This window comes from Cnephaeus nilssonii, assembly GCF_951640355.1.
Source record: "Cnephaeus nilssonii genome assembly, chromosome: 17".
NCBI lineage: Eukaryota > Metazoa > Chordata > Mammalia > Chiroptera > Vespertilionidae > Cnephaeus > Cnephaeus nilssonii.
In genome coordinates this window covers 450,854-464,162 of record NC_137088.1, presented here as the reverse complement: position 1 = coordinate 464,162, position 13,309 = coordinate 450,854, and the positions used below count along the sequence as shown (strand labels likewise).

The following is a 13,309-nucleotide window of genomic DNA, read 5'->3' as shown; positions in this document are numbered from 1 at the left end:
TTGTTTACCAAAATCAATAAGTAATGAAGTAGCAATGAATACCCCAAGCATCTACATTGTGGTTTTACAAAATCCCACTAAAAAGGACCATGTTTCCTTGGAGCAAGCTGATTTCAAGCTTAAAACAGGAATTGAACAAGGTGATACTGGATTATCTTGTACCAGAAAGCCAGTTATAAAATACTAGAGGCCCGGTGCACGAAATTCGTGCAAGAGTAGGCCTTCCTTCCCCCGGCTGCCGGCACCGGCTTTCCTCTGGCACCCGGGACCCAGGATTCCCTCTGGCTGCTGGCACCCAGGACCCGGGCTTCCCTTGCAGCTCCGGCTTTGTCCAGAAGGACATCCGGTCTAATTAGCATATTACGCTTTTATTATTTATATAAGACTAGAGGCCCAATGCACGAAATTCATGCAAGAGTAGGCCTTCCTTCCCCCAGCTGCACGCACCAGCTTCCCTCTGGCACCTGGGACCCGGGCTTCCCTCAAAGCCCTGGCTTTGTCCGGAAGGTCATCCGGAATGATGTCTGGTCTAATTAGCATATTACACTTTTCTTATTATTATAGAAGATTAGGAGGGTCAAGTCAAAGGGGCTCAGGAGCTAGCTCAAATAGGCTCTCACTTACTAGAAGTGGGAGAGTTCCTATTAACACTTAAGCATCAATAGGGTAACAACTGCAGCAGTTTGAAACACATTATGTAGAATCCTTAAATATTAATAGTATTTTGAAAATAAAATTGCACTCATCATAATTGATGAGAACCAATTCAAGACTTTGAAAATGAATTTTAAGAATTAAAAAAGAAAGAAAGCATTTATCCAGCCTTTTCAAGTGAATTCTACTTCAGGTTTAACCAAATATTTGATGAGAGGAAGTTCATTATAGATGTTATTTCAGCTAATAAATGAAGTATAATGAACAGTATCACCATTTCTAATGTGTCTGGGCATTGGTTTTGTTTGTACTGTCCTCTATACATATTTTTATAATAATACATTTAGTTGTTCTATGTGCCAGTTAAATATTTACATGTAAGTAATAGATATTGAACTATTTCAGCAATTTTGTTCTTAGTCCAAATATGTATATGAGCTCTTACTTTAATATATTAGTAGGTACTTTTATAAAATAAAGAAATTACTAATTAACCTCTTGGCTAGTTTTGTCTAGCTAATAAAGAAAGATTGGAAAAAATAAATATTTTAAGAGCAACTTTCAGGCATTGGATAGTATCAGGTTGTTTTTTTTTTAATTTTTAAAAATATATTTTATTGATTTTTCACAGAGAGGAAGGGAGAGGGAGAGTTAGAAACATCAGTGAGAGAGAAACATCGATCAGCTGCCTCCTGCACACCCCCCACTGGGGACGTGCCCGCTACCAAGGTACATGCCCTTAACCAGAATCGAACCTGGGACCCTTGAGTCCGCAGGCCGACCCTCTATCCACTGAGCCAAACCAGTTGGGGCAGTGTCAGGTTTTTTTGGAGTCTCAAAATAATTTTTTTTTTTCTTTAGGCTTTATTGACTTCTCTCTTGTAATTATTACATTGTCAGCATTTTTATATGGTTTCCTTTCACATACTGACTTTTTTTCCGTGCTCTTTGAACAGAAAAGAAGCGCAGAAATGTTTTTGTGGGTCAGCTAATTGCCGAGGTTACCTGGGAGGGGAGAACAGAGTCAGCATTCGAGCAGCAGGAGGGAAAATGAAGAAGGAACGATCCCGTAAGAAAGATTCAGTAAGTGTTCTGGCTTTTTTCCAAATTTCACCATAGACATTTAAGGAAGGTAGCTTTTCTGATTGAAGTTTGAAAAGTCAGAACTACAACCAGAAATTCAGGATCAGGCGAGATAATCATGGAAAAGAAGAATGAGTGATTGCTGTTTTTATTTCAGGGTCACAGACATTAGAATTGGATACTTTTGAAGTCATCTTGAAAACACATGGGCTAATGATTTTTTAGAGCCGGTAACACTCCTAATCCTAAGTAAAATGGAAATGTTTCTCTGTTAGCTCAGTGAGCCTGCTCTGTAGCCCTGATCTTTCACGTTGGTCTGTTTGTTTGGACCTCTCAAACTTGCAGGTGTTCTTAAAATCTCTGAAAACCCTCTCTGGAATGTGATGTGAGTTTTGAGAGGAAACAGGCAACCTAAGAGTGAGAAAGAAATGGTCTCACATGGTCTTTTCATTTAACACATTAGAAGAGCAGGTGATAGCCTTCTTCTACCCCAGCTCACCTGAGTCACTACTGAAGGCAGGAGGTATCTTGTTACTTACAGGCTCGTAACTGGGACAGAGTCTTTGTGTTATTGTTTGTAAATTCCCCCTCCCTTCTCTGAAGATGCCTTTTTCAGAGCAGTGTTTCTTAGCCTCATAACCACCTGCATATTTCTGGTCCCGTCTCCAGGCCTGTGAATCCTGGTGGGGGCTAGGAGAAGGGCCTGGGGGCTAGGGAGGTTAGTTAGCACATCCCACTGTGACCTTTTGCAGTTAGCTCATTCCTGGGCTTGTTAAGAACCAACTAGAGGCCCAGTGCACGAAATTCGTGCAAGGGGCTTGGCCCTCGCAGCCCTGGCTTCATCCGAAGGTCATCCAGACGGTCATCCAGAATGTCGTCCGGATGGTCATTAGCATATTAGCTCTTTATTATATAGGATACGGTTATGAATCATAAATGATGTCAATCTTAGGGTTTAGATGAGGAGACAGCAGCCAACATGGGGGAGTAGATAAAAGTATGATGTTTCAAGATTATGTCATTAAGCCCAAGTTAATTGAAGATAATTAATTATGAAGAAACTGAATTCTATAAGAAGACATAGATAGCAGAAAGCTTTGAAAAATGCCATTTTAAAAATGCAAAAAAAGGGGAAAGTTTATATTAAACACCCATGTTTCTACCACCCAATAGGAAAGAAAGCTCTTTAAACTAAGTATTGTGTGTGCTTCAGCTCTTTTTTCCGAGAACATACAGAGCGCAACTGTATGCCAAGCACTCTTCTAAGCACTTGACATATTAACTCGTTTAGTTCTCACAATAAGCCCTTAAATAAGGAACAAGGAGAAACATCAGCATTGATGGCTGCCTCCTGCATGCCCCCTACTGAGGATTGAGCCCGCAACCCATGCATGTGCCCTGACTGGGAATCGAAAGGGTGACCTCTTGGTGCATGGGTCACTGCTGTTTTATAACCAGACGTTTTCCTTTGCTGTGGTAGGTGGATGGAGAGCTAGAAGCGCTGATGGAGAATGGGGAGGGCCTCTCGGATAAAAACCAGGTGCTCAGCTTATCTCGGCTCATGGTTAGAATTGAAACTTTGGAACAGAAACTTACCTGTCTCAAGCTCATCCAGGTGAGCACTTTGATATTTATTAATTTATTTTCTATTTCTGAATTTGATGTGGGACATTTAAACTACAGTTCAGAATAAATGAATGAAGCACTAATTCTGATGAGAAGAATTTATCTTATTTTAAAAATGGATATGTGAGTTCTGCATGACTTGGAAAGCATGTATTCTTAAAAATGGCTGGAGAGTTCAGCGTAATTTAGTCTGTTAGTAGATCCTACTTGCTTTCTCTCTTTAATCAGAACATGGTGAGTTTTTGTGCAACAGTTCATGATACTTGATGTGTTCCTTTGCTGTGGTAGGTGGACGGAGGGCTAGACGCTCTCCCCCGTGGGTATGAGTATAACAAAGCCATTTTAACTGCAGGATCTCAAAGCAAGAAATTTTAATAGTAATCTCATTTACTCCAGTTTATCTTTATAGTTTTAAAGATAAACTGGAGTAAATGAGATTACTATTAAATTTTTTATTACTATTTATCTTTTTCAACAAAAATGGTGAATGTAAGTTTTTTCTTAGTCCTTTAGAATTGGATTTCATTGTAAATGACATATTAATGTTTATGTAATTTTCTACTTTAATAAAGTAAAGGTTGACTGGACATATTTTGGGTATCAAAAAAGATTATAATCTCTTACTTGAAAGCAATTTTTCAGTTACATAGTTCTAGTTGAGTTAAAGTAGTTTCTAGTTTTTTTGGAATACTATAACCAAACGCTTTAGTTTTCTCTGTGGGCCCTCTTTAACATTCTGTCTGGTGTTCTTCTCCCCAACCCCACCCCACCCCCCAACACCCCGCACCCTGCTTCCTGCCGCCATGAAAGAACACTCACTCCCAGTCGCGCCTGAAGTCCTTTCTGGAGCGCCATGGGCTGTCCTTGCTGTGGATCTGGATGGCGGAGCTGGGGGACGGCCGGGAGAGCAACCGGAAGCTTCAGGAGGAGGTGAGTTCACCGTCAGCGCTCCTGATTCTTAACACCACTTGTTGCCGAGGTGGACGGGATGCGGTACTGTCAGAGACAATGAATTTAGCATAGCATTTACTGCTGGTGGGAAGTATTTTTATCATCCCAGTGTCATCCCAACTATAACCTTCTCTAGTAGTGAGCTTAAGGGAACTGGGAGAGCAAGATATAATATCATAGTTAAGTGAAAAATCCCATTTGTTGCTAAAACCATATTTTTTTATGTTTTTTTTTTTTTTTTTTAATTTTTATTGATTTCAGAGAGGAAGGGAGAGGGAGAGAGAGATGGAGACATCAATGATAAGAGACAATTATTGATCAGCTGCCTCCTGCACACCCCCTACTGGAGATCAAGCCCACAACCCTGGCATGTGCCCTTGACGGAATCGAACCTGGACCCTTCAGTCCGCAGGCTGATGCTCTATCCACTGAGCCACACCAGACAGGGCACTAAAACCATAGTTTTAAAAGATAGGAACCATATGAACTCACTTCTGGGGCTCTAAAAAATTAGTGAGGAACTGAATTCTGGATGACAAGAGTAAGAACATTTTGAGGAGTAAATGAGTGTTTTAAAAGATCTAGGTAAATGTTCGTTGGTAGCATTGTTAGTGGGGTTGTGATTTATACCTTCCCATGAAATAAATAATATATCTAACGTGGTTTAAATGTAGTTCCTTTTAATCATAAAAAAAAAAAAAAGTGGGCAAATAAGTGATTGTCTTGCCTTCATTCTTCTCCCAGGAGATTTGGCAGGAAGTGGAAGTTGGGGAAACCGTAGGGTTTTGGTAGAACTACAGTGCAGGCTGTACTTGGGAGAAAACTCTTGTATTTAGAGTGGGAGGGGTGGTTATTTCTGAATGAAGAGTCTCTCTTTCCTGGGTTTATCAAAGGCTAAAGAGGTAAGTATTTGCAGTTTTTTGTGTCTCTGTGAGACATAGTTTAACTGTACATGGTTGCATAGTTCCCACACTGTATCACAGTCACTTGGGAAACTTTTTACAAAAAGATACCCAAGGTGACGTCTGGTAGTTTAAATATTTTTTAAAATCTAACCAGGCGGGGAATATTAATATGAATCACTCCTATTTGATGTTGTGAGCAGTCACCTGCTGTACATGTTATTTTTGCTGATGAGTCTTATTGAAAGTTTTCCTTCCCTTTGATAGATAAATGTTATGACATTTGAATCCTTTTGTGATTATAGAGACTTAGGTCTTAATTTAATAAGACAGTAAAAAAACAGAACAAATCAAAAAAACCCACTGCTCCTGCAGAAATGATCTGGCCCCATCCAGAGGTTTGAAAAGCCAGGTGTACAAAGTGATGTGATTTTTTTTTTTTTATTGTGTTTAATCAGATTATAAAGACTTTGGAACACTTACCTATTCCTACTAAAAATATGTTGGAAGAAAGCAAAGTACTTCCAATCATTCAACGCTGGTCTCAGACCAAGACTGCTGTTCCTCAGTTGAGCGAAGGAGATGGGTATTCTAGTGAGAACACGTCCCGGGCTCACACCCCACTCAACACGCCTGATCCTTCCACCAAGCTGAGCACCGACGCTGACACAGACACCCCCAAGAAGCTCATGTTCCGCAGACTTAAAATTATCAGCGAAAACAGCATGGACAGTGCCATCTCGGATGCCACCAGCGAGCTAGAAGGCAAAGATGGCAAAGAGGACCATGACCAGTTAGAAACCCTCCCTGTAGAAGAAGAGGAAGAGTTACAGTCACAGCAGCTACTCACACAACCGCTGCCTGAATCTAAAGTTGATAGTGAAATTGCTGGGGAGGCCAGTAAGCTACCCACCCCCGAACCCGAGGCTGACGTCGAAATAGAGCCGAAAGAGAGCAATGGTGCAAAGCTAGAAGAGCATATTGCTGAGGAAACGCCATCCCAAGACGAAGAGGAGGGTGTATCTGATGTGGAGAGTGAGCGGAGCCAGGAGCAGCCGGATAAAACCGTCGATATCAGTGATTTGGCCACCAAGCTCCTAGATAGTTGGAAAGACCTAAAGGTAAGAAAAAATTTTTTGTTCATTTTAACCTGAATTACTCAAGTTTAGAGTTGCACAAACTCTAAGTAGAATTATCTACTTTTCTAGCTATACATGTATTTTTGAGAAATAGAATACTATCTTACTATCAGCTAATTATAAATGTCTCAAACATATTTTAAACCTTGGCAAGAGATATACCAGCTAAACTAATATACAAATATCCCCTTTTTCTCATTTAGAGAAGTGTCACAACAGGGAATTTAGTCATTCAAGTGCTCTTTACAGTGAAAACAAAAAATCCTTTGAGTAACAAATGTGTGGTTCTACATTTGAAAATTCTATGGAAGAAAACAAAGAATGTTTAAATTAATTGGAAATTAATTTATTGGATGTACTGAAAATTAATTAAAATAAAAAATTAATTAGAAAACCAAGGTAGTATAACAACTTTTTTTTTTAAAATATATTTTATTGATTTTTTACAGAGAGGAAGGGAGAGGGATAGAGAGCTAGAAACATCGATGAGAGAGAATCATCGACCAGCTGCCTCCTGCACACCCCCTACCAGGGATGTGCCCGCAGCCAATGTACATGCCCTTGACTGGAATCGAACCTGGGACCTTTCAGTCCGCAGACCGACGCTCTATCCATTGAGCCAAACCGGTTTTGGCGTATAGCAACTTTTCATAAAAAATGATTGCACATAAGTTTCTGTTCCAGTAAAACAACTTTATATGGAGCAGTGCTAGTTGGTGTTCAGTTCCAGTGTTATGTCTGAAATAGACCTGTCTTTAAATGCCTATTTCCTTGGACAAAATATGCTATCTAGAGGAAAAATAGAGAGGCGTGGAAGTCTCGCTCTTAATACGGACATAATCTCCCGTTAAAGAACGGAGCAAGATGACAGGGTTTTGCAGAAAACCGAGTCTGGCTCTTGGATAAACATGTGACAGGATGAGCCTATGAGAGATGTGGATCCAAGTCCTCTACGTCTTGGACGCAGGGCTTAAGGGTCCTATGGGAACAGTTTACATTCTAGCTTCTAGTTTTCTGTTCCTCCTTCTACCAGCGGGGAAGCGACCAGGTAAACAGCAGCACAGAGTCGTTTGCAGCGAGATGGACATCTGAGTCCTCCCTGTGCCCAGTTAGACCACAGAGCTCACCGATAAGACCCTGTGATGTGAGCCATAACGGAACTGGCCTTACACAGCACAATGAGCAGCGCAGTGTTTGTGCTTATTTTTGGCTTTTGCATTTTGTGTCAGGACCCTTCGTTAGTATGGTGTGGGTTCAGCTCACCCCTTGGAGCTCTTACTCGTGCTACGCTTCCCTCATTTACAGTTCAGTGTAAACTCAGCCTTAGGAAAGCTGACCTTTTTATAAATCTAAAAGGAAGGGTTCATAATAAGTGCTTATGACACAGCATGTGAACTACAGGAATTGGAATTGCAATTAATTGAAAGATGCTGGGACAGTCGCTTGGGGACCTTCATTTAAGGCCTGCTTTCATTTTATTCTTCCCTGAAATAGTGGTTTGTGTTTAGAGACTGCTAGGAGAGCCTGTGCTCTGGCTGGCTCATAGGAAGCTGGAAACGGGGACAAGTACACGGGTGAACATAGAAAAGGCCTTACAGACAGTTTTATAGGGAGAGAATGGAGTTGTAGACCCAGCAGTTCACCTTTGCCTGAGAAGTCGCTGATTGATACAACTTAAAAAAAAAAAGACATGATCATCGTAATTCCTTAAAACCCTGTCTCTTCTTAAAATCTGGAGAAAGTGAATATTTTTATTTCTCTATACAGTAGTTTTTTTTATTTATTGTAATGGTATGAATTATTCTCTGGGATTTCCTTAACCCAATTAGAGGTAATGTCTTTTAAAATCACGTTCTAGACATACATTTTGAGTCCTACAACATTATTTCTGCCCTGCTTGTAATCCTCCCCACTCCTATCTAAAAGACCAAAGGAGTTGCACAGTACTGTGTAGCTTGATGGTTCTCTTGACTTGAGGTTTAAAATTTTATTCGTACTTAAAATATATCCTCCTTACTCTTTCTACTTTGGGTTTATCCCAATTCTTAGCATTAAGGAAGCCATTAAATAAAGGCTCTTTCTTCAAACTTCAGTTTGCTCTGGAATCATTACCCATCTGGAATTGCATTGCTGAGACATGTTTTTGCTTGACTGAACTGTGATGTTTTGTTACACATTGGTGGCAGGGTTCTTAATTCATCTATTCTATATTAACATTTACAGTGTTCTAATTTCAAAACTGATTATGGTTGCCTTTAAAACATACTCTTTAGCTAGCATCTAGCAAGAACTCTGAAGTCAGGAACCTGTGATGTGAACATTTTAGAGAAACACATTGACTTGATGTGATGACTATACAGTATATCCGTGCTATCCCGGCATTGAAAGAGTTAACTACTTCTGTCTGACTTCCACCTATGTGTTCAAGTAGAAAGTAGACCTTGGCAGAAAAGAAAAGGTCTTATTCAACCCATCGTTATTAAGCACCTGTTGCCAAGCACCATGTTAGTTGCTGATGTTAATGCCAAGATCATACTGAAAAGCCTTGGTCTTAGACTGTGGTTATGTTAGCCACTCCTAGCTTCCCTGACCTGGGCCACGTTCACATTGCTGGATGTGAGTCCCACTTGGCCTCCTGCACACTGGATGGAGTGAAGAATGGAAAGCAGTTGCTTCAGATTCCTTAATCTTGGTTTTGCTATGAAGGCAGACTATAGGGATCATCAACAAATGAGAGGGCGGGAGGGAAGGGAATGAAGCTTCATGAATTACTCTTTGTCCTCCCAGATCTGATGATGATCCCTCTTGTAACTTGAACCATTTCCATCTAGCTTCTCAGGGCAGCAAGGAGCTTGTTAACATCACCAGCTGACCATGTGTCTCCTTTTCTCAACTCCATTTTCAACTTCGTGCTGAAGAAAAACGAGAACCTAGCGTGCATTCTGTGAAGAAGCAGGAAGAAGGTTGGGAAGTTGGATGATGCATGAAAAATATAATAGGTGAAAAGAGGACAGAGGTGGTTAACTCATGGCGCCGGCGTTATTTTGGTGTGTCCATTGCCGACAATGGATGTCGTTCTGGGAAAATCCCGACTCCTGGCGAGAAAGGATTAAGTGAGCTGCTTTTTCTATGCCTCTATACACAGGACCACTGCCTGCCTTGGCTCCTCAAGGCTCACACGTTCTGACTTGTAAACCCGAACGAGAACACCCTCTAGCACATGGCTGCACATGCGCATGCCTTCACGTTCACACGCACACTCGCTGGGTTACGTTTTCAGCAGGGACATGTACATGTATTTCTGTTCGCAAAAGGAGTTGTTGTACATCACCCCTCATGCTGAAAATATACCCTAGACTTCACAGGGCAAAACAGCTGGTTATAAGTGGTGATTAACTATAACCTTGACTGGAAAATCTTCCTTCATTTGGATCGTAAGACAAAGAGGTAAGGTTCCTGTGAATTTGGCAGCTTCAGTTGCAATTAAACACCCAAGAGATTGTGATGGCTATTGATTCCAGAGCCTTCCTCGTAGATATGTAGGTTACAGGATGTGCCTCTCCGTAAAATGAATTCTGGGTAGTTATGGTTACACCTGGATTAGATGATTTAGGGACAACATTCTGTAACATGTGCTAAGTTGGACTCTTCTTAATGGCCATTCTTATCTTTCATCTTTATTTCCACATAGTATCTTTAACTCAACAAACATTATTTTTCTAGGAATTTAAGCATTAAACTATAGAAATAACATGGACTTATCCAACTAAAAGTTTTGAGTTACTGCTTGGAATTTTGATCTGTAACTAATATTCTTTGTGAAATCTGCAATGCAACATTTCAAAATGAAATTTTGTGCCCTGAATTTTTGTAATAAATTTTAGAATCCTTGATAGAGATTATTCTATGTTCATAAAGATCAGTATTACTTATCCTTATCTTTAAAATGTATAAATGCCCCCGAGAACACTCTATGAGATACTGGTTCCTTGGCAAAAGGTAAATGTGGCCCTAAACTTATTAGTAGTCCCTTTGGTTATTACTGGGTGAATACTTTATCTAAATTGCAGGTTGGCCAAATCTGCTCCACTGCCTGTTTTTGTAAATAAACTTTTTGTTTTTTGTGTGTTTGTTTGTTTTTAACAGCCACGTTTGTTGGTGTGCATATTGTTTGTGGCTGCTTTTTCATGCAGTGGTAGAGTTGAGTAGTTGCTTCAGAGCCTGGGTGACCAGCAAAGCCTAAAATATTTACTGTCTTGTCCTTTGCAGAGTAAGTTTGCCAACAACTGATCTAAACAATAAAGTACAGAATGTGGTTGCTCTAAGCATTCTGATACTGAATGAAGTCATTTTGACAATTTATTCTTTGGGGTGAGCTCTTAATTCTGTTTCCCTAAAGACATTATGATCATGTTTTTATAACCATGAAGTTAAAAAAGTCTTGACACTATTTAGGAAAAGTTACTTTATTTGGATGTAAGACTATCTGAGAAGTGGGAGACTATATACATTACTAGGGGCCCAATGTACGGATTTGTGCACCTTGAAAGGAACTGTGGGTCTCGAGGCTGTTGTAGGCACGGGGGCGGGTCCTGGCCCATCCTCCACGCCCCTGCCAGCCCCTCCCACCGCAGCGCCCAGTCCCTTGTCTGCCGACAGCCCCGCTCCCACCACTGTCACTCCCACGTGCTGACTGTGCCGGGCACCAGCAGTGGGTGCGAGCGCTGCCGGGCAGGACCACGGTGTGTGGGAGCAAAGAATCTTCAGGAATCACCAGAGGCTCACCCCATGGTCTGCCCCCTCCCCCCGCCCCCCCTTGCTCACCTGCTCCACCATCCCGCCATGGCCAACACCCGCCATGTTCCGCCCCCTGGTGATCAGCACGTCATAGGGACTGGTTGTCGGTTCTGGTTGTTCATTCGGTCTATTTGCATATTAGCCTTTTATTACATAGGGTAGGATTACTGGTCTGGAAGAGACCTTTCAGGAATATTGGTTTTCCTTCAGGCCAATGACCAAGTTCGTTGGAAATGAGAATTTTTGAATATAGATAAGTTGGTGTAATTTAGTTTTATATATAATCATTTTAAAAATACAAATTTTCCTTCTGAGATGTTCTTGTAATTTTAGACATACAGGAAAACTGCAGGCATATCCTTGTATATGTATTCTGCATGTAATACACATTTTAGTGACAAAGGCAGGAAAAAAAAACTCAGCTTAAAATTTATTTTTAAAGAATTAGATCTATACATTTTATTTTATTTTTTAAATATATTTTTATTGTTTTTAGAGAGGAAAGGGAAGGGAGAGAGAGATAGAAACATCAATGATGAGAGTAACTCATTGATTGGCTGCCTCCTGCACATCCCCTACTGGGGGTCGAGCCCACAACCCGGGCATGTGCCCTTGACCGGAATCGAACCTGGGACCCTTCAGTCCACAGGCCGACACTATCCACTGAGCCAAACCAGCTAGGACTCCTTTTTTTTTTTTTAGCTTAAAAAATTTTTAAGCCCTTCACCCAGATCCCTCAATTTAACATTTTACCAAATTTGTCATATCATTTTTTCTTTAAAATTTTAACTTCTAAAGAGGTAAGTTTTACAGATGGACACCTGCTGCCCCTTGATGTTTGTGTGTATTTCATAAAAACGAGGGCATTCTGCTACATGACTTCAGTGACATTTCAAAATCAGCAGGTTACAGTGACACAGTACTATTCTTTAATCAACAGACCACACTCAAATTTTGCTAGTTGTGCATATAATGTTCTCTATAGCAAAAAAGTAAAGAAAAAGAAAAAGAATTCCTGTTCCGGAATCTAACCTGAGATCAATAGTTACATTGAATTGTATGACTTTAATATCCTTTAATTGGGAATAGTCCCTCAGTCTTTCTTTTATAAACTTCACATTTTTTAATACTTTTCAATTTCTTAGAATATTTCTCAACTCTGGCCTGTTAGGTTTTCTTTGGTTTGGGTTCGGGTTATACATTTTTGGTCAGGATACGGGAGTGTCCGTCACCCAATGTTGATTTGTCAGTTCCTGGCATTGTCAACGTGGGTTGCTTGGTTGAAGTGGGTCTGCCAGGGCCCTCCAGCGTAAAGTTCTGTTTGTCCCTTTGTAATGAAAGAGAGTCACTTAGAAGCACCTTCGGAAATACGTAAATACTCTGTTTTTCCATCACATTTATCCATTAGTTTCACCACCCAGTGAATTTGCCTGAATCACGTAATTGTGATGGTTACTTCTTTGTTTTTTGGCTGGCATTCTTTTGTAAGCAAGAGCTTCCCCTGCTCTCCCATTTAGTTCTTTATTCATTGATAATATCATTTGAGACTCATGGATTCTTGTTTTTATTCAGTGAATTGTCCATTAGTTCCATTATTTATCCAGTGCTTAAATTGTCCTTGAAGTCATTGCTACTGGGACATCACTTTGTAGGAGTTGTCAGCAGACTGCAAAAAATACATACATGTGTATGTTTTTATGTGCATCCATGTAAAAAGGAGAGTGTGTATACATGGAGTACTTGACCTCTATCGTTTCTCTTGCCTTTCCTTCTGTTAATCTGACACCACGCCTCTCCCGAGGCAGCTGCGCTTCCTTCTGTGGCTCTCACCGATGTTCCTGTTCTGCCTATCCCTTAAAGGTGGTATATCTTGGGTCACCTGAGTTTTCTTTGTCATACACGTGAAATAGGTCATATCGTCTCCTTTTGCCATTTTTAATTTAGGTTCTTGTCCTTTCTTAGGACTATTTTAACAGCCTCCTGTTTGTCCTTCTTGCTCCCATTCTTTTCCCCCTTTATATTACCTTTTCCTAGAGGCCCGGTGCACGAGATTAGTGCACTGGGGGTAGGCCCCTCAGCCCGGCCTGCGTCGGGACCCCTGGTGGGGAGGGGCCCTAAGCCGGCAGTCAGACATCCCTCTTGCAGTCCTGGGCTCTC

At 40.8% G+C, this 13,309-nt stretch overlaps 1 protein-coding gene across 2 annotated transcripts in view; it reads left to right on the top strand.

The window, feature by feature from the left end:
• SETD2 (SET domain containing 2, histone lysine methyltransferase) overlaps nt 1-13,309 on the top strand; it is a 76,473-nt gene that overhangs the window by 37,040 nt on the left and 26,124 nt on the right. For both annotated transcript variants that reach the window (XM_079794373.1, XM_079794374.1), the window contains 4 exons: nt 1,611-1,737; nt 3,218-3,352; nt 4,174-4,293; nt 5,675-6,337. In XM_079794373.1, coding sequence (XP_079650499.1) covers nt 1,611-1,737; nt 3,218-3,352; nt 4,174-4,293; nt 5,675-6,337 — 1,045 coding nt within the window. The remainder of the gene's footprint in view (nt 1-1,610; nt 1,738-3,217; nt 3,353-4,173; nt 4,294-5,674; nt 6,338-13,309) is intronic.